Below are 18,760 nucleotides of genomic sequence, written 5' to 3' on the forward strand. Positions count from 1 at the left end.
TTTTGAAGCTGAATTACTTTGCTGTCCTAATTAGTCTGCCCAAAAACGCGTTTAAAGTTTCATTAACATTAAACGTAATTTTATGTGCAAATATATATTTAAAAATCTATTCTTCAAATCAAATGTATTCGGTAAAATCATTTACACTTAACGAATTGCATTTCTCACGTTGCGTTGGTTTTTGCTATTAGGTTAAACCAAAAACGCGCGCGTTTTCTGCGCGTCTTCAAGTAAACACACAAACAATTTGTGAAGTCAGCTCATGTGTATTATAGACAGGAGTTGCATTTACGAGCATTGGCTTATGTAAACGACAAAGCCAGACAATGTAAATATTTAATAAACAATGAAAAACTTAAAGTGCGTGATTTGAAAATGTTTAAAGTCGCAACACAAAAAGAAGAAACGAAAAGTGAAAAGTTGTGGCGTTTTTATGGTGCATAATTATTTCGGGCCGAGCTGACTTGAAATTTGACTTCGTAACTCTTAGAGTACGACTCTTTTGCTACCACCTATCCACCCACTCTGCGCCCCTTTAGCGTAATCACAGCCAAAATATCTCAGTTAGTAAATTTGGTATATCAAAGAAAAGAGTTCGTGTCAAATTGTAGTTTTTCGTATCATTGGCGAACTTTTTGTTGTATTTGCTTGTTTGTTGCAACTTAAACATATGTTTTTGTTTTTAACCTTTTAAAATATTAATAATACATACTTACTGTATATACATGTTTGTCTGAATCTTATAAATATCGCTAAAGAAATTTAAATGTAAATTTATAGCTATTTCTTTTTGCTTTTTGGTGTTTTGCTTTTGTTTTTTTCCTCGCATAAACACGTTTTGTGAAAGCGTCTGCTATTTAAATACATATTGCATTTGTGGTTTGCTCGCTCGCAAATAGTTAATATATATATACATATATGGCATATTGTTGTTGTTGGTATTGCGGTTGAAGTATCCATCAATGATGATCAAACCGATGATTGGCCAGATGCATCGAGATCTTTCGCACAAAAGGCGAACGCATAGAAAAACTCGTTTATGTAGCAAAATTTTTGCTATACGCTTTAACATTTTCCATGGAGTTTGACAATTTCTTTTCCTTTTGGAAAAAAAAAACTTTCAATGGCATTCTTCACCTTAAACTAAATGTTGTTGCTCCCGAAGCAACTGCCACTATCATGTTTTCATTCATAAGCATTTGTAATGGGATCTACATCGCTTGAATGGCTGTCACATGCTGAGCGACCGCAACTGTCAAAGGTCAAGCATTTAAAGGTAACTGCCACACCTGACTTATAACAAGAAAAGTTGCCCGATATTAGTGAAATTTTTGGAGAGTTCAAAAAACTCATTATAAAAGTTATTTTTATGATTGAATTTTTATCAATAAAGAAATACCATTTTATTTATATGAAATTTATTATTTTCTACAAATAGTTTTAAAAACACAAAAGGCTTAAAAAAGGTTTCTACCAGATTTTTATATATTTGTATTTCTTAATGTTGATTTTATTTGTGAAAGTAATTAATAATGATCGGTTTGATTGATATGCATTTACGCCAATGCTGATATATTTTCTTAAGCTCGCTGATCCCCAAAGCTTTTCTAATCTTAAGCACGAATTACAAGAAAATGCTTTTATGCCCATGGAAAATTTATCATTTATCATTTTAAAAAAATAATATATGAATAATCTTTTTAGACATAATTTCAACTTACCCGCTGGGTATTTATGCAAACTGGCAGAAAAATATTTAACCAAAAGTGCAAAAAATCCAAAAATTTTACAGCGTCAGCGTTGAGAGCACAAAAATGCGCCCGGCAGGTAAATAAAGTGTATCCAAGAAATTCTAGACGCGTTGTATTTGTGTGTATGTATGTATGAGCCCGTGTAAATGTGCTTTTGTTTTAGCTGAAATGTGAAACCGGCAGACGAAGCACGTTGAAAGTGCCTACAAATATTGTTGGCAGCAGAGTTTGATTATGAAATTTCAGTCAAGACCTTTTCCAGACTTCATGAACTTTGTGCCAATGTTGGTCAACAGGTTGCTGTTGCTGTTGGAGTTGTTGGTGTAGTTGGATTGCACGCGTTAACTCGTTTTAAGGCACTGGATGTGTAAATCCAAAGGCTCCGCTCGATACCCTGCAAGTGCTATAGCTGTCTGTCTGTTTGTGTATTTTGTTGTGCTTATTGTTCTTCTTGCTGCGGTTTTGAATGACTCACGGACGTTGGTGGGGAGTGTGTAGAGTCCCGTATTGATATCGATATCGGTATTGATTTCAATGCGTTCAAAGTCAACTTTTTCTTGCTAAAGCTCTTGTTTCCTTTGTTTTTATTCAGTGGCCGGTTTTAGTTTGCTCAGAACTTGTCGTGGATGTTATGTGAAAATGTGTAAAAAAAATTAAAGTAAACAAATTCGTTTGTAGATATCACTGGCACATTCTTCTTCTTTTACTCGAAAACTTATATTATTTGCTTGTTAATTTGATTCGGATTTGTTGTTGTTGTTGATTTTTCTCGATTTTATATTTGTTTTTGTTTTTTGTCGTTTAGAAAGTGGGTTAAATTAAACAGCGCGTCTTGGCTACGCTTTATGCAAATTATTTCTCATACGCATGCACAGGTCTCGCGTTTTTTTTGAACTTGTTAGATCCGTGATTTATTTCGAATTTTTGCAAATATCAACTTCATTCAACTTTGTAATCTTCGTGTTGCTTTATCTCTATCTCTTTCTTTTTCTTTCACTTCGTTAGCTCCTTTCAGTTCGCAACTTTCTTACATACAACTTGATATTCCGCTTGAGACGTTTGCACTTCTTCGCGTTTCACTCGTAACTGAATGAAAACCAAACGATCTGCCTGAGTGCGACCTGAGACACGATTAAGTTGCAGCAGCAGCTTCGCATAGGTAAGCGAGACGAGCACGAAACTAACTTCACCAACGAAACAACAGCACAAAGAGCAAGACAAGGTAAGCTTGCAGCTTTTTTAACGGTTTTCTTTTGTAAAACACGCTCTCCGTAGCGATTACTACAGTTTTACGTCAGCTACGAAAGAGAATGAGAGACGACGAACAATCAGAACAGCTCGCTTTGTTGCCGAACGATCATTGGGGCTGCATTCAATTTAAAACCAGTGTGACCATGAGTTGCTTGTGAATAAATACTCATTATTTGGATCGTTAAATATTTACACATTATTTCTTAACGGAAAACTGTTATTTGAATTATTTAAACTAATTAAATGATAAATAATTAATTGATAATATTAATAATTCATATTTGATTTTTAATATCTACTATATATTAATAATAAAATCAAACTAATGGTTTAGCCAAATTACAAGTTTTTTTTTTTTTTTTTTATTACAATATTATGATTTCATTATCAATTTTCTACTTATAATTCGAATATTGCTTAAATAAATTACTTCTCAAACGTAATTTCTCAGCTGTAACTGCACGCTTAAAAATAAGTATACTGTGTTGCTTTTTTAAATTTTCAAATATATATAAGCGTCGAGCGACGGCCGGGTTGCATGCCGCGGGTAAACATCGATATGTGTAAAATGGCGTTGTTCAGACTTACCATAAAACAGACCAAATTAATCTGACATTTGTTATCGATAAGTAGTGAGCAGCTATACAAAACGAACTAGTTCAATGCTACTTTTGGGGAAACAAAGCTGTTTGAAGGAATTACACAGCAGCTGACAAGCAAATAACAAATATAATGAGATATGAATTTGAGTTCTCTATTTGTATTAAAAAAATGTAAATCTGTTTAAGCAGCATCCCAGCCAAAGTGAGTATGGAAATACAAAATTGGCGCGCGTAATATAATGAAAGTATAAACCTGATTTTCTCTTTGTCAGTTTATTTTTTTCTTTCTTCGTTTCTATAAAAACACAATTCAAAATGACAGAAGTTAATGAAATTGTGATTGTTCTTAAATGGAGTGGTAAGGAGTACCCCATATCCGATCTGACCGACCAGGACACCGTTGAAATGCTGCGCCACGAAATCTTTCGGAAAACGCAGGTGCGTCCGGAGCGCCAGAAGCTATTGAATCTCAAGCATAAAGGTAATACAAGAACCTGAAATGCAAATTGCACACAATAATTATTTGCCTTGTAGGGAAGCCGGCTGCAGACAACATTAAGCTGTGTGCCTTAGAGCTCAAACCGAATTTCAAGCTAATGATGGTGGGGTCCACAGAGGCGGACATTGAGGACGCCTGTAGCCTGCCCGATGATATCGGCGAGGTGATTGACGACTTCGATGATGCCGAAGAGCGTGATGATTCCGTGGAGAACTCTGCAGTGTACCTAGCCAAAGTGCAGCGGCGCGTGCGGGATTATAAAATCACAGAGTTGTCGCCGCCACGCGAAGGCAAAAATTTGCTGGTCCTGGACATAGACTACACACTGTTCGATCATCGATCTCCAGCAGAGCAGGGCACGGAACTGATGCGTCCGTATTTGCACGAGTTTCTAACCTCGGCATATGAGAACTACGATATAGTTATTTGGTCAGCCACCAGCATGCGCTGGATCGAAGAGAAAATGAAGCTGCTCGGCGTCACTAGCAATGAGAGTTATAAGATAATGTTCTACCTCGACTCGAATGCCATGATCTCTGTGCATGTGCCGGAACGCGGCGTAGTGGATGTGAAGCCTTTGGGCGTCATATGGGGCCTGTACAAGCAGTACAGTCCCAAGAACACGATCATGTTCGATGATATACGCCGGAATTTCATGATGAACCCCAGGTCGGGACTCAAAATACGTCCATTTCGACAGGCTCACCTAAACCGCTCCAAAGACAGGGAGCTATTGAAACTGTCCAATTATCTGCGCCAGATTGCCTTGTACTGTAAAGATTTCAACTCCCTCAATCATCGTAAGTGGGAGCACTACGATCCCAAGAAAAATTCTTAATGCTTGTTTTTGGCATATTAGGTATAACTTTCGCTTAATTTTACTCAATTAAAGTATTTTAAAACTCAATTCGACAATCTAGAGTGTGTATCCGCCCTGATCCGCCCAGTGTACGCGTCTGGCCTCTAGGTACTCCTCGTGCAGTCGCCGACGCTCTTCCTCTAGCTTGGCCAGCCGCCGGTAACGCTGCAGCACCATGCCGCAGCCGAAGAGCAACGCCACCTGGCAGATCAGCCAGAGAATGAAGAGCGCGATCAGCAGGCTCTGGTTGATGCAGATGTTGTCCAGGTGCAGCTGATCATCAATGCCAGCTATGAGCAGTACTCCGCGCTCTCCATACAGATAGCTATTGCTGTTGGTCTGATCCGGTCCGTGGACACGCAGATTATAGTTGAGTGGCAGCTCCACCTGTGCCGTTATATTTGCCTTTGACGCAGTCGCCGTATTGTTCAATTCGTCGGGGAGCATGTCCATAACTGTTGATATATATACGGGATTCTGTACCCTGAGCTGCTCCAGCTGACGCTCTGGCCGCTCCAGCTGGCGTTTGCGTCGCTGCCAGAGGCCGCCGGAGAGAGTGACGCAATTGGTGGGCGCACAGCGCTCCACGCAGAAGCGAATCTTCACATCGAAGCTAACGTTGGCTGTGCCGGAAAACTTGAAGGCATGAAACCGGGCACGCAGCATGTTCTTCGACTGTGTGCGCACACGCTCCAGAGCCGGAAAGACGCTGGCATCTGTGGGACAGCCGCGCTCGTCTATGAGCAGCACATAGTTCTGGTTGTCCAGCGACTTGGCCACCAGCGATGTGGCCTGGAAGTCTGGCAGAGGCGCCAGCTGCAGCTCGAGATGCTCGCCCAGCTGCTCCTTGCTGTATTCGGCTACAATCTGGAGCTCCAAGTTCTGGCCAATTTGTACGTCGCTTATTTCGTGCTGCTGCGAGAGATCCACTATTTGGAGTGTGATCTGCGGATGCGGGTGGGGACCCGTGTTGCTGTTGTAGTGCACCACGCCCTCCTGTGGAAACATGCTGTGGGAGATTCGTATTAGTGTTCAAGTTGTCACATCAGGGATTTACATACTGCTCTGCATATTCCAGCGAGGACTCCAGCGCAATGGCACTGGGCACCTGCTCCGAGGCATCTGCATTGCTATCCCGCACCATCTGACCAATTGCGTGCGTGGCGTTGTTCAGGATGCAGCCGACCTTGATGAGTCGATCGCCCTGGGTTTGCACATTCGCATTGTTCTGTATGACGACCAATGCGGATATGAAGGTTCTGCAAGGGATGAGGCTGGAGTTTGTGTTTAGCTGGATATCAATGTGGCTTACCTGTGGTAGGAGTGGGTCATCTCGTAGGCGCGCAGAATGCCGCAGCGATTCTCCTTGGCCTCGCTGCCGATATCGAGGCGGAGCATCAAGCTCTCGTTGCCTGTGCCGCTCGCCTGGCAGTCCTTGGAGTGCATGCTGGCATACATGCGACCCGTGAACCAGTCCTTCGGCTTGTAGCGAACGTTCATCTCATCGCGTGTGCAAAACACCTGCACTGTGTGCCACGGAGAGACAGGTAATAATGAAAGGTGTTTTTAGAGCAATTTCCATTGAAGTGAAGCTCACCATCTAGGCATTTGACGCGTCGCATGTAAACGGAGTTGTCGCGCAGCTTAAGGCTACGCGGGCCCAGGGATACGATGTCCTCGGAGTGCAGCAGGCACTCGGAGCGGGTGAGCTGATTGAGATAGTAGAAGGATATGCCCTGGCAGTGGAACTTGGACTCATGTGTACAAAGCGCCTGACACTGTAATACCAAAAAGGTCATCAATCAATCAGCCAATCGATTCGAATCATGGGGCGCGTCAGCTCAAGCGCTACAAACGGGGCGCACCTCTTTTTGGGTTAGGCCCAAATATTTGGATTCCGCGTAGATGAAACTGCTGTTGGCATACAGCTCATAGGAGCAGTTGTCGTTCTCAATCGCTCGCTCGTAGCACTGGTTTTCCATGTACTCCTCGTCATAGGGCGCCGCCCGGAAGGCATCCGGCTGTATGGACTTGTCCTTGTCACTCAGCGTGCAGCGACCCAGAGTGACGTGGGGCCGTGACGAGTGCTCCTCGCTGCGAAACCTGTGGGCGGACAGAGGACAGAGCCAACGGCACATTGAGAAGCGTTACAGCTGATGAGCTCTAAATGTATGAGGTGATGATTTATGACTTCACACAGTGATATCATAATCCAATGGAAACGCTTTCGCATTAAAAATGCATAACAATGGCAATTAATTTAGGCAGAAACAGCTACAAACTGTCAATTACCGCTCACGATTGTTCCGATACGATGGGGCGAACGAGGCGGAGAGGCATTTGAATTGCGTTTCAAAGAAACATCTTTCGGCGCACTCACGGCGCGTGACCAGCGTGGAAATGGTCTTTTTGCCATGGAACACCAGACTGTTCCCTGGAATTTTGGTGAGCGACCAGAGGCGACCTTTGCATGCCTCGGGCACTGCAACAAAAGAGAATGAGAATAGAGACCATCAGGGTGGGCGGCGAGCACGCCCAGCCCGAGCCCGAACAGCAACAATACGAACCCCGCAGGCAAGTCTTTTCGTAGAACATGGCCTCGCCATCGGCCACCAAGGGCAGGTCATGCCCGATGGGCAAGTAGCGTGAGCTGCGCTCAAAGTACGAGTAGCCGTAGCACTCGTCGGTGTCCAGCAGATGCACATAGGCAATGCAGTCGGGATCCTCGTTGCAGCTGCGCCAGCACAGCTGGCTGGCGGGCTGCTCGTCGGGCACACGCTCGCCCAGTCCATAGTCGCCGCTGCGTCGATCCCGATCTTTGAAATTGCTGGCAGTCGGTGGGGCGTAAATCAAATTCCGTTCGCTGAGGTATTCAAGGGGCGGACGGAATCCGACAATCTTTTGCAACTGCAGCTGATGCAGCGGACACTTGAGCAGCAGCGCATCTACAATACAATGGAAGAGTGGAATATCAGCTTCGATCTATTTGCGATGAGCCACAAATGCTGCGCATGACTGGGACCCAAACATTCCACAAATTGCACATTACCTGAGCAATACCTGTATAGAATTTGGCATATCAATTACGCAAAAACCAACTGCGGTTGCGATCGTGACTCAAAATTTGCAGCCTACAATCGATACTTAATATTTTTATGATCATCGGTGCGAATAATTTGAGCTACCTATGCATAACTGAGCAATTAGGCATGCACTTCGCAAAAAAAAAAAAATAATAATATTAATAATAATAAATAAATATAAATAAATAAAAAAAAATCATATATAAAACTGCTTGTTAACTAAATAATGAACTCTTAACCTGTGAACGAAATGGTGACTTAACTAAAATATAATCTTTTGTATCATATGCTAAAATAAGCTTAATTTTTCCTACTAATTCGACTTAATTATAATTCAAAGATATATAAATAAATTCATTATATAAATGCGCTTTATATATTTCCATATTTATTTTATTATTCAATCAAAAAGTTTGGCTTTGAATTTTTTCCCTTTTCCCCTTATCTTGATTTTCAGGAAATATTTAAAATGTATTTTTATTCAACAATTAAATCATCTATTTACATCTCTAGTCAATTGTTTATGTAAGCGGACGAACAATAGTTAAACTTGAGTATATCTTACATTCAGAGTTGGGGAGCATCAGAATCGCTCTCAGGCAAAACTGAAAAACCGCACAGCTCTTCGCCTCTCGCTCTCACTCACTCTCAAGCGCTGCCTCTCTTTCTGGCACCCTCTTGTAAATTGATAGCTGCTCTTTTGGTTTTCAGCTCAAACACAATCAGCGTCTGAGTTAAATATGCAATGCAAATTCCAAGTGCAAAAATATTTTAATTGACGCATCACGTCAGCACCTGGCCAGAGCAGTTGATAAAAAATATCTTAATATATGTAAAATAATAATAATATATGAGTACATTTGACTAGACTTTAACTATTTTAAGCTATAAATTTAGTTGGGGATTTTTATGCAGTTAATTTATACAATTTCTATTTAATTCTGTAATTCGGAATTCGATTTATTTCATATTCCGGTTTAAGAATATTTATTTTTTTTAAAAGAAATATTTTTGTATATATGTAATTAATATGCTTTTATTAATTTTTCATTTATTTTTACTAATTTACGCAAGTTTTGTTATTGAAATAAATATGTACGCTTATTGTTATATGGCTTATAAAATATAACAATTTTTATATGCCCCACTTGGAAATGCTCTTTGCCAAGGCAGTAAGGCAACTTTTAATCTAAACTTCATTGGGGACCTGACTACTCTGAACAGAAATCCTTAAAACCCTTCTTAAAACCCGCTAAAACACATTTTTTTCTAAACTAAAATTAATTAAAAACTTATCTGGGAAAACAGAATCCCACTAAAAATAAAATGTTGAGTAAATTGGTTTGTATGACAATTTTGTTTAGGATTAAAAGTTCTGTAAATTTGCCTAAATTTGTATTAATATAAAACTTTAAATACTTGAGCCTAATTATCGTACTCTACTAACCAAAACGAATTGGCCTATTTAACATTAAGCTATTCATATGTAGGTATATAGGGTACTGACTTTTAAGCCTGCTCATGAATATTATTGATGATTAGGGATAGGGCAGGCACAAAGGTGTCCATAAGCATGTTCAAATGTTGAGCTTACCACTTGTGTATTGTTGCAGCATCAATGATAATATTATTTTCAATAGCAATTTGCATGGCCATTGCGATTCACTATCTGGCTTAGGCATTGTTTTTGTTGCTGTTGTTGTTGTGTTGTGTTTTGTTGTGTTTTGTTTGCTGCTGTTATTGCATTGCCAATTATTATTGATGGGGCGAGCAGTTTGAGTTTTTGAATTATTCCGAAATTGATCTGCGGCCACAATACAGAATGTAGTCCGGGCTTTTTGCCAATTGGCCCAGCTATCAATTCATGGTAATGTTTTACACTATTTAACACTTTCGATTTTGTTTATTCGCACGTTACAGCGGCCCAGAGGCCATATGCAAATTAAATAGGAGTCGGACACTTTGCCCTGAATCTATCAATTAGCCGAATTATGGCCGGATTGCACGAGCTATGTTTTAATATATATACATATAAATATATTTTATCATGCAAAATAAATACAATTTTTATTTATAATATTGCCCTTTGCAGTGCATTTTTTTTTTCAAACTTCCATTAGCCAAATGCACTTTGTATTAGTATTATCTTGTTGTTGTTGTGCACGTCTGACGAGCGCGACTTTCGACTTGCAAATAGCAAAGGCTGACGGTGAGGCTGCGACTGCGACTGCGACTGAAGCCGAGTCGAGTGCTTCCCAGCCAGGTAGATCTAACGCACACACACACGCACACACAGATGCCTGAGTGTGTGTATGTGCAAGTGATATGAATGCTTCGATCGAGCGTCGACGTCGCGGCTAACCGAGCGTATGAGAAATGTCATGTCAACGTCGACTGCTGCTGATTAGATCGCTGCTCCGCCGTATCCGAAGCGAGTCGTCGAGCCGAATTGCTCGCCGGCTCTCGCTGACAATGTGCAATAAACAAAACAATTTAACGCACACGCCGCAGCGCAGGGCGTGGCCCAGTGCGTAGCTCGCTGTACAGGTAGTGCTGCCTGGCTACCTGGCTGCCAATGTATCTACAAATACATCTACATCTACATATCAATGTATGTACATACATATCTATGTCTCTAGCCAGCGCATCTAGCCATGCATGTCGTTTACTTTTTGTGTATCTTTTGAGTGTTTGCGCAGTTGGGTTCCAGCATCGTTGACATTGTTGTTGCTGTTGTTGTTGTAATTGCTTTGTTGTTGTATTCAATGGCACTTTTAACAGTTCAGTGGTTTTGCCGTTGACAACAATTGTTTGTTGTTGCCCAATGATAAATGCTTGATTCACATTTGTAGCAACGATATTGCTGTTGATTAGCTTTGTTACTGAAACAACATAAATGCATTCATCACACACACACACAAACGCACATGATTCTACACAGCGTATACGCAATTATTTCCACAATTTGCTTACTACTTTTCAATTAGTCATTCGACAGCTACGCAATTAGAGGCGCCCTTTGCATAATTATTTCAAGCTTGTGGGGCCCATGACAGCGTCGTGTGCGTGACCTTTTGCGGTTTTCACTTGAATTTTACTTATTGGCAAGTTGGTCAAGGTCACCGTCAGCCATCAGCCATCAGCCATCGGCTGCCCAGATGTCTTGCTTGAGCGACGATGTGCCCACATAGCATAGGTACATACATACATACATACATATGTGTAAATGCTGTAAGGGCGGACATTATTATTATTTCTGTGTAATAAATGCGAATGTATGTAAGTCTGCTCTGCTCCACTCTGGCTCACAAACATGCAATTGCTCAATTTGGCATGCATATTATGTGCATGTATGTACCTGTTCGAATGCATGTGTATTGAGTCTTACAGAGTAAAGAAATTGAACGTAGCATTTAAGCTGATTACTTTTAAGAGAGGAAAAGTATTTCTTTGACGTTCTTGAGAACTTTAAACTTTGAGTAAAATCTGACAAGAGGGAATATATACTACGCTACACATTAAGTGTGTAGATTGTTTATAAATTTCCTAATTATTATTTCATAATTTTGAAAAGCCTTTTTTGCAAATGCAAAAAGTGAAAGCCGAAAAACCTGTTTAAGGAAATTAGCTAAATTAACTGGAAAATGCGTTGTACAAAAATATATATTCCATTAACTTAATTAGCTAGAAAATGCATTAAACTCTATGCAATATATATATATATATATATATATATATATATATATATATATATATATATATATATGTTGCTTTGTATATATTAGATATATATATATATATATAAAAAAAAAATAAATAAATAAAAAAAAAAAAATAAATAAAAAAAGAAAAAAGAATGAAGAACTCTAACTTTTTAATAAGCTGATAAAGTTATACTTTTCTTTCTCTAACTATTTAACAAGCTGATGAAGTTATTCTATTCTATGGAGAGCTCTAACTAAATAATAAGCTGATCAAATTATTCTTTTCTACTTTGTTAGTTAGCTATTATTAATGCTTACCTTGACTCCTGAGCTCTTTGCCATATGCTTTCGCTCGGCTTGATTGTCGCCCTGCGTATACGTAATTATTCATAAGCATTGCACTCTGCATGCAAAGGCACTATAAATTATTATTGCATGCAAACAACGGAAAAACAAGTGTATATATGTATTTATTTATTTATGTATATATGCTTGTAGATATGTCTTCAAATGTATATATTTGTGTGCGTGTGTTATGGAAATATAGGTCGTCATAACTTTCCATAATCGCAGGTCGAGATGACGCCATGTTTAAAACGCCAAGCCAGCACAATAACTAGCGAAAATGCAACAGCAACGGCAACAGGAACAACAGCAATGTGAAACTGCAAAATGTGACTTTAAAATTTATGTGGTGTTGCTGCACCACTGTTGCCTTTAAAAAACAAAAGGCCGCGACCGGTCGCAAGTTTATTTGTAGCAATGCCCGCCCCACAAAGCTTCGCATTTCACCTTGAACTATAAAATTAGTAGTGTGCGCGTGTGTGTGTGTGCGTGCGCGTGTCTGTGTTTGACTCTGTGACTTCTACCAGCAACAGAAGTGACGTATGAATGACGCATACAAAAATAAATGTTGCACAACCGACAGCACACATTTGTAGTTGTGTGAGAGCTTATATAAGAAACATACATTTACCTCAGATATACTACGGTAATTACAACCATTACAAATTACAGCCAACTCGCTATTATGCGTCCACATTAACAGTTATCAGCTGATATGTAAATGTGTAAAGGTAGGAATTAAAGGATACCAAACCAAAAGTTACTTTTCTATACAATGTGAGAGAGAGAGAGAGATAGAGAGGGCGAAAGAGAGGAAGAGAGACAGGGAGAGAGACGAAGAGAGAGGGAGACAGAGAAAGGAAGGAAAGAAAGAGGTGGGAAAGGGAGAGGAGAGCGAGAGAGAGAGAGAAGGAGACAGAGAAAGGTGGGAAAGGTAGAAGGTGAAAAGAGAGCGAGAGAGAGAGAGAGAGAGAGAGAGAGATGTCGCGATCTAGAGCGATGCAGGCATCACAATTTGTTGTACATATACAATACAATTTTATTCTGTGTTTGTATGAATCAATTGATGAATTAAGTAAATTATTAAATTACACATTTCATAGTTTAGAGATTTGCTTATTATTTTATACAAAACAAATTGAAAATAAAGAAAAAAAATAAATAAATTTTATTAAACAACCAAAAGCCTTATAGAAACAATTAATAGCACTTAAAATTAGAAATCTACTTATTGTATGTATTATTGTATTCTAATTATGTAAAATATTTTATGTAAATTATTTTATAAGGATAACACTGTACCAAAAATTAAGTATGCGAGGTTGACAGACATTTCGTGCCCCTACATAAATTAATTATGCGAATCCTTGCGCAATTTTGTCAAATAAGACTCTAAGTTCCTTTGTCTTTTTATAAAAGTCAAGCTCTACGGCTTGATTTTAGGCACTTTGCATTAATAAGCACCCAAAGCAGTTAGTCGGGCAATCAGTTTGGGTATGCTTAAATATGTAAGCACACGGATATGTGTATGCGCAATAAATACATACATGAACAATTAACCTACGTCGCACACTTCACAAAACTTTGCCTAATTAAAAATGCCAAAAAGTCAGGCAAAGTGTGCTGGCGTTGCTCTTAAGTGGGGTCAGACAGCAGGCAACAATGACACCAATGACACCCACACTGTTGCACTCACACACACGCACATGGCTATGTGACATGTCAGACAGGCCAACAGTCAGTCAGGCCGGCAACCAGGCCATAAAGCACCGTCCAAAGTTGCGCTTGAATGCCTCAACGATGGCAACAGCTGAAGGCACACACACACACACACACACGCACTCATACATAGACATAAGAAACAGCAACAGCAGTAGCAACAGCATTAGCAAAAAACAATAGCAACAGCAACAGTCTCACCCAGGCGTTGCAAGCAACTTGTCACATTGTTTGAATCACTGAATTATGCAAATAGATATGCACACACACAAGATACTCGCTCTCTCTCTCTCTCTCTCTCTCTGCATGTTTACCCTGTCACTAACAAAAACAGCAAAGGCAATTTGCCAAAAGTCTTTGCTATTTAACACCACACAAAAATAATCAGAAAACATTCAGTTCGTGTGACTAAGCGACTAACTAAAAGTTGCACATGTCCGAGCACACAGACTGCATATGTATGTGTGTGTGTGTGTGTGTGTGTGTGTGTGTGTGTGTGTGTGTGTGTGTGCGTATGTGTCTGACATTTGTTTTATACTCACCCACCGTTTGTTCTTGCTGTTGTTGTTGGCAACTTCCGGTTTGTACAGCACGCCGAAGTTGCTGTCGGTTGCACCCTTGACAATACTAATACAAACAACAGCAATAGCATTAGCCACGCCCACTGCAGCCGAGCCGCCCACTGCTAGCAGCAACGAGCGTGTGAACTTTCAATGAAACAAGTCGACTTTAAAGCAGCAGCTCGACCGCCGCTAACTGAAATTTATTTAAATCTCTGCAATAATTGTTCTGAGCGCCTGTTGCAGCTGTCTTGCGGTCTTCTGGTAGCTGCTTTTCGTATATCTACCCTATAACAAGTTCAATTGTATATACTACTCCAGCTAGATAAAACAGTCAAAGCAGAAAGAAAACCCAGAGTTGGCATTAGAATATTCCAAATTCTTGGTGAGGTATATGGAATGACTTGGTTTATAGAATTTAACAGCTGAGCAATGGGTATCAAGTAGTCGAGCATTAGCCATTTTAGCAAAATCTGCTTCAATTCTTTCTTCTTCTTTTTTGTTGTTTTTTTTTTGCCTTGGGCGCGCATAAAATTAGTGGCGGAAATTTATTATTCTTGAAGCTGGCTTTAATGCCAGAAGTTAGCGCAGTTTGTTTATGCTTGCTGCGCCCGCAGCGAATCGAAGACTTCAGACAAAAGTTCACAATTAATTAGAGACTTGGTCAGTTTAAATGTGAATTTTAAACTATTCAAAAACTCTGCTTAGCTGTGTCAATCCATCAATATGCCGAACAGAGAATACAAAGCAAGTTAATGAGTAAATCTAGACGCTTAGCTGAACAAGTAAATAGACAAGATTTGGGCGTATATTGAAATTGCATTAAATTATATTTATTGGTTTCATCGTTTTGTATATATGTATATATATATATAAATAAAACAGACATATTTCTTGATTGATTTGAATTTCGCTTATTATTTAACGCTTGCAATGTTATTATTATAAGGAAATAAATAAGAAACAAATGTGCTGAAGAAATTTGTTGAAATGCATCACTGCGTATTTGTTTTTATTTTTATTGAATTGATAATATGATTTAAATAATTTCGTACTATTTATTGCATAAATTCTTTTTGTAGCAACATTATAAGCCGGAAAATGTATTGAACGAATTTAAAGTGAAATTAATTGAATTAATTGAATTAATTGATTGAATTAAGTTGATAACATTTAGCAGTTGCTCATTTCTTATTGTTGTTGTTGGATATAATTTACTTTTGGCTCACTAGAATTAATGCAATTCGCTTAATACACACGTACATAAATACATACATAAATACAATCGTGATCGTAGTATATAGTCAGTTTATAGAGGCGTCAATTTCTATTTTAAATGCAGCCAAAAACACAATTTCTACACGTTTTCTCAAATTTATATAATATATATTTAATATATATATATACTTTTTTTATTATTAATTATTTTTTTTTTATTAGTTTTGTGTTATAAATTTTTGCTATAATATAAAGTTATTTAAATCCAATGTTTATTTTCGTAACTCTTTGCTCTACTTTTACGCTTTGCTTTTTGCTATTATGTGGCAAGCCTTGTCTTTTACGCTGCCAAAGACATAAACGAAAAGTAAATAAACATTTATAATAGAAAAGCAACAATTCAAATCGGTATTTAATTAAATTGTAAATGAATGCACTACTTTAATTAATGCCTGTGGAATCTGATTTGCTGCCAGTTAATTGAGTATGTTGCTGCCACTTATATACTTACATACATTTAAACATATTCTTTAATTATTCATTAATATACATATATATGGTTTACATACATATAAATGTATATATATATATAAATTTGCACGCATGCATAAGCATTTTTTTTTATCTCTTATGGTTTTATCGTATATTAGTTTAATATGATTTATGTGGAAATTTGTAGATCTCATTGCGGTGTGCCTGGTTGCAAGTTAAGTGTATTCAGTAAAATGTTATTTCAAATTCTTCTTCATTTCTCTATTGGCATTCCATTGCCCAAATGCAAAATGTTGCTTAATGTTCCATTTAGATTTGTCTGTCTGTATTGTGTGTCTGTGTGTGTGTGTGTTTTCATCTGACAATCGCTAAATGAGAGTCAGACATTGCTGTATAACTATTCTTTCAAAGCATTCCCTACATTACTTCCCAGATATGGCCAGGATTCTCTATAGATGCCAACACTTGTCCAGGCTAGCGTCTGCTCTATACCCTTCTTATGCCTGCTCCTCAGGCCTCTCTCTCTCTCTATTCGAATTAAGCTTGGTACATATGTATGCATGTGTTGTGTTGGTGTGTCTACAAGTGCTACAAGGGGCATGTTCGGGGCTCGTCAAATGATATCGTGCGCAGCATTTATCGATTGCAGCTAGCATGTAAAAAAAGCAACGGAACTTTTTAATACTTCTATGTTCATTTCATATATATATTTTTTTTAGCTATGTGCACTGAACTGCTTTTGGAAATTTCCAGATTCTTCACATATATTTTTGCCTTCTTTTAACTTTCTTTTTTTTTTTTTTAAACCTATCACATAAATGTATGTTTGTTTATTGGGCGGAATTTTTAGCGTGTGTTTTTTTTTTTATTTTATTCGTATTTTCTTTTTCTTTTTTTTCTTGGCTTTGTGATAGGACAGAAGAAAACGCAGAGAGGACAATGAAAGTGTTCAATGTATACATAAATCTCTTTAAAAGCTAAAAGACGGATTCGCGTGCTATAACAGAAGCTATGGTATTCAATTACCGCAAAACTTTGCCTAACCGAGTTAGTGTGAGTGTGTGTATGTGTGTGTGTTGGGGCTGTATGTGTGTAAGTGTTTGCTGTGCCATTTAGCTAGCTGTGTGTTGGGTAACCTTATACGTATAAGCTAATTATAGCATCTCTATAATGCCAATTTTGCGTGCAATGCGCCCAGAACTATGCCACAATTTCCCCGACCAGTGAGCAAATCAAACGATGACACTGGAGCTCAGTTGTTTCAAAACTTTCATTTGTTTTGGTGTCTTGGTGTATGTTTACTTATTTTGGGTATTTGTTTTTGCCATTCAAACATTTGTCTTGCGAGTGTTGAATTTGCTGCTAAGTATACGCTGCTATAAGTATTTGTAGTTCTATTTGAAAACTCTTACTTGGCTACTGCACATTTATGTATTGTTTTTCTTTTTACTTTTTCTTATTTGTTTTTTTTTGGTTTACGCGTTCAACATTTGCGTTTCAATTTTGGTTTTTGTTATTTGCTTTTTCTTTTATTATAATTTTGGTTTTTATTTGTAGTCATTATAATAATTTTAATTTTTTTTTTTTTTCAAGTTTACGCAGTAATGCTCGCTGATTGGATTCGACGACTCGGGGCAGTTATTGCCCATGGACATCAATACTACATATAAGCCAATACGTTGCCTGGCCGCGGCGCTTAGAAGACCAGCATTTGATCGGCGCTGCCCTCCACGCTGTCCTCGTCGTCGGCGCCCTCGTCCTCGTCATCGGATGTTAGCGAGGCGGCGTTATTTACCACGGACTCTGTGCAAATGGAAAGTAAAATTCGATTTCTGCTCTGCCAAAATGTATGCCCGGCATGGCCATGGCCCCAAATTAGTTTGTTCACTGAATGTGCGGCGGGGCTGTTTGCCTGCCTGCCTGCCAGCCTGCAGTAATAAACATAAACATAAATCTTAAAAGAATATTACAATGGGTCTCAGCAGATTGAGCACTAATCTGGCTTAGTTCGGCGTGCATATTGAATGTGATTTGTGGCACTCTCTCATAACCAATTGGAATTTGTTTAGTATGCCAATCGCACATGCAGCAAACAAACCTCCGACAGTTGCTACACGCATGTGGCACGCATGGCGTATGAGTGACAAAGAAAGCTAAGCTTAATTATGTTGCATATAGATTGGTCGCTAGATATGTATATATATGTTGCAAAAATATTTCCAGTTTAAGCGTAAGCTATTAGCGACGGGACCAAACTTGTCACAGAATAAAATGAGCTTAGCAGGATAAAACATTTCGCTTTGTCAGTTTACAGCTGCCGCCTTGCTGATATGCCACATGTGTCCTTGTATCTGCAGAGATGACAATCTATAGCACACAAATATTTTATCAGTGTTATATAAATTAAATACTTGTACTTGTACGATAAATGATATATCCTTTTGTCAATATTGAGTGAAATAAATTACTCATTATTTCATTCCCCTTATCTAGTCATTATTATAAGTCATACAGGCATCTGGCTACTCTATATCTTTTGACTGAGGTAATACGCCGCACAGGCTCAAGGCGGCCATTTAATATTATATTCAAGCCAGTGCCTTAACCTATAAGTTTGTCTAAATCCCTAGTTTCTAAATAAATAACTAAATGAATATTTCACCAGATTAATTGTGAC

The 18,760-nt window shown here is 38.6% G+C and overlaps 4 protein-coding genes across 6 annotated transcripts in view; 1 reads left to right on the top strand and 3 right to left on the bottom strand.

Moving 5' to 3' along the window:
• Positions 1-2,843, bottom strand: part of LOC6573467 (serine-rich adhesin for platelets) — a 35,760-nt gene extending 32,917 nt beyond the window's left edge. For both annotated transcript variants that reach the window (XM_015166935.3, XM_001999512.4), the window contains exon 1: positions 1,722-2,843. The gene's annotated coding sequence lies outside the window, so the exon portion shown is untranslated. The remainder of the gene's footprint in view (positions 1-1,721) is intronic.
• Positions 2,844-3,657: 814 nt separating this feature from the next.
• LOC6573466 (ubiquitin-like domain-containing CTD phosphatase 1) lies at positions 3,658-5,010 on the top strand. Its single transcript, XM_001999511.4, has 3 exons — positions 3,658-3,806; positions 3,877-4,085; positions 4,139-5,010. Exons 2-3 carry the CDS (start codon positions 3,920-3,922, stop codon positions 4,939-4,941), a joined length of 969 nt encoding a protein of 322 aa, XP_001999547.1. The 5' UTR covers positions 3,658-3,806; positions 3,877-3,919; the 3' UTR covers positions 4,942-5,010.
• On the bottom strand, positions 4,945-10,281 carry LOC6573465. The gene is made up of 8 exons (XM_001999510.4): positions 9,640-10,281; positions 7,530-7,907; positions 7,255-7,444; positions 6,828-7,065; positions 6,560-6,740; positions 6,275-6,488; positions 6,024-6,221; positions 4,945-5,971 (listed from the first exon to the last, which is right to left on the bottom strand). Exons 1-8 carry the CDS (start codon positions 9,725-9,727, stop codon positions 5,020-5,022), a joined length of 2,439 nt encoding a protein of 812 aa, XP_001999546.2. The 5' UTR covers positions 9,728-10,281; the 3' UTR covers positions 4,945-5,019.
• Positions 10,282-15,372: 5,091 nt separating this feature from the next.
• LOC6573464 (proteoglycan Cow) overlaps positions 15,373-18,760 on the bottom strand; it is a 47,501-nt gene continuing 44,113 nt past the window's right edge. For both annotated transcript variants that reach the window (XM_001999509.4, XM_015166933.3), the window contains exon 11: positions 15,373-17,886. In XM_001999509.4, the coding sequence (XP_001999545.2) occupies positions 17,780-17,886 (107 nt within the window). In that variant the 3' untranslated portion in view covers positions 15,373-17,779. The remainder of the gene's footprint in view (positions 17,887-18,760) is intronic.

Source organism: Drosophila mojavensis, unplaced genomic scaffold (genome assembly GCF_018153725.1).
Source record: "Drosophila mojavensis isolate 15081-1352.22 unplaced genomic scaffold, ASM1815372v1 contig_16, whole genome shotgun sequence".
NCBI classification, from domain to species: Eukaryota; Metazoa; Arthropoda; class Insecta; order Diptera; family Drosophilidae; genus Drosophila; species Drosophila mojavensis.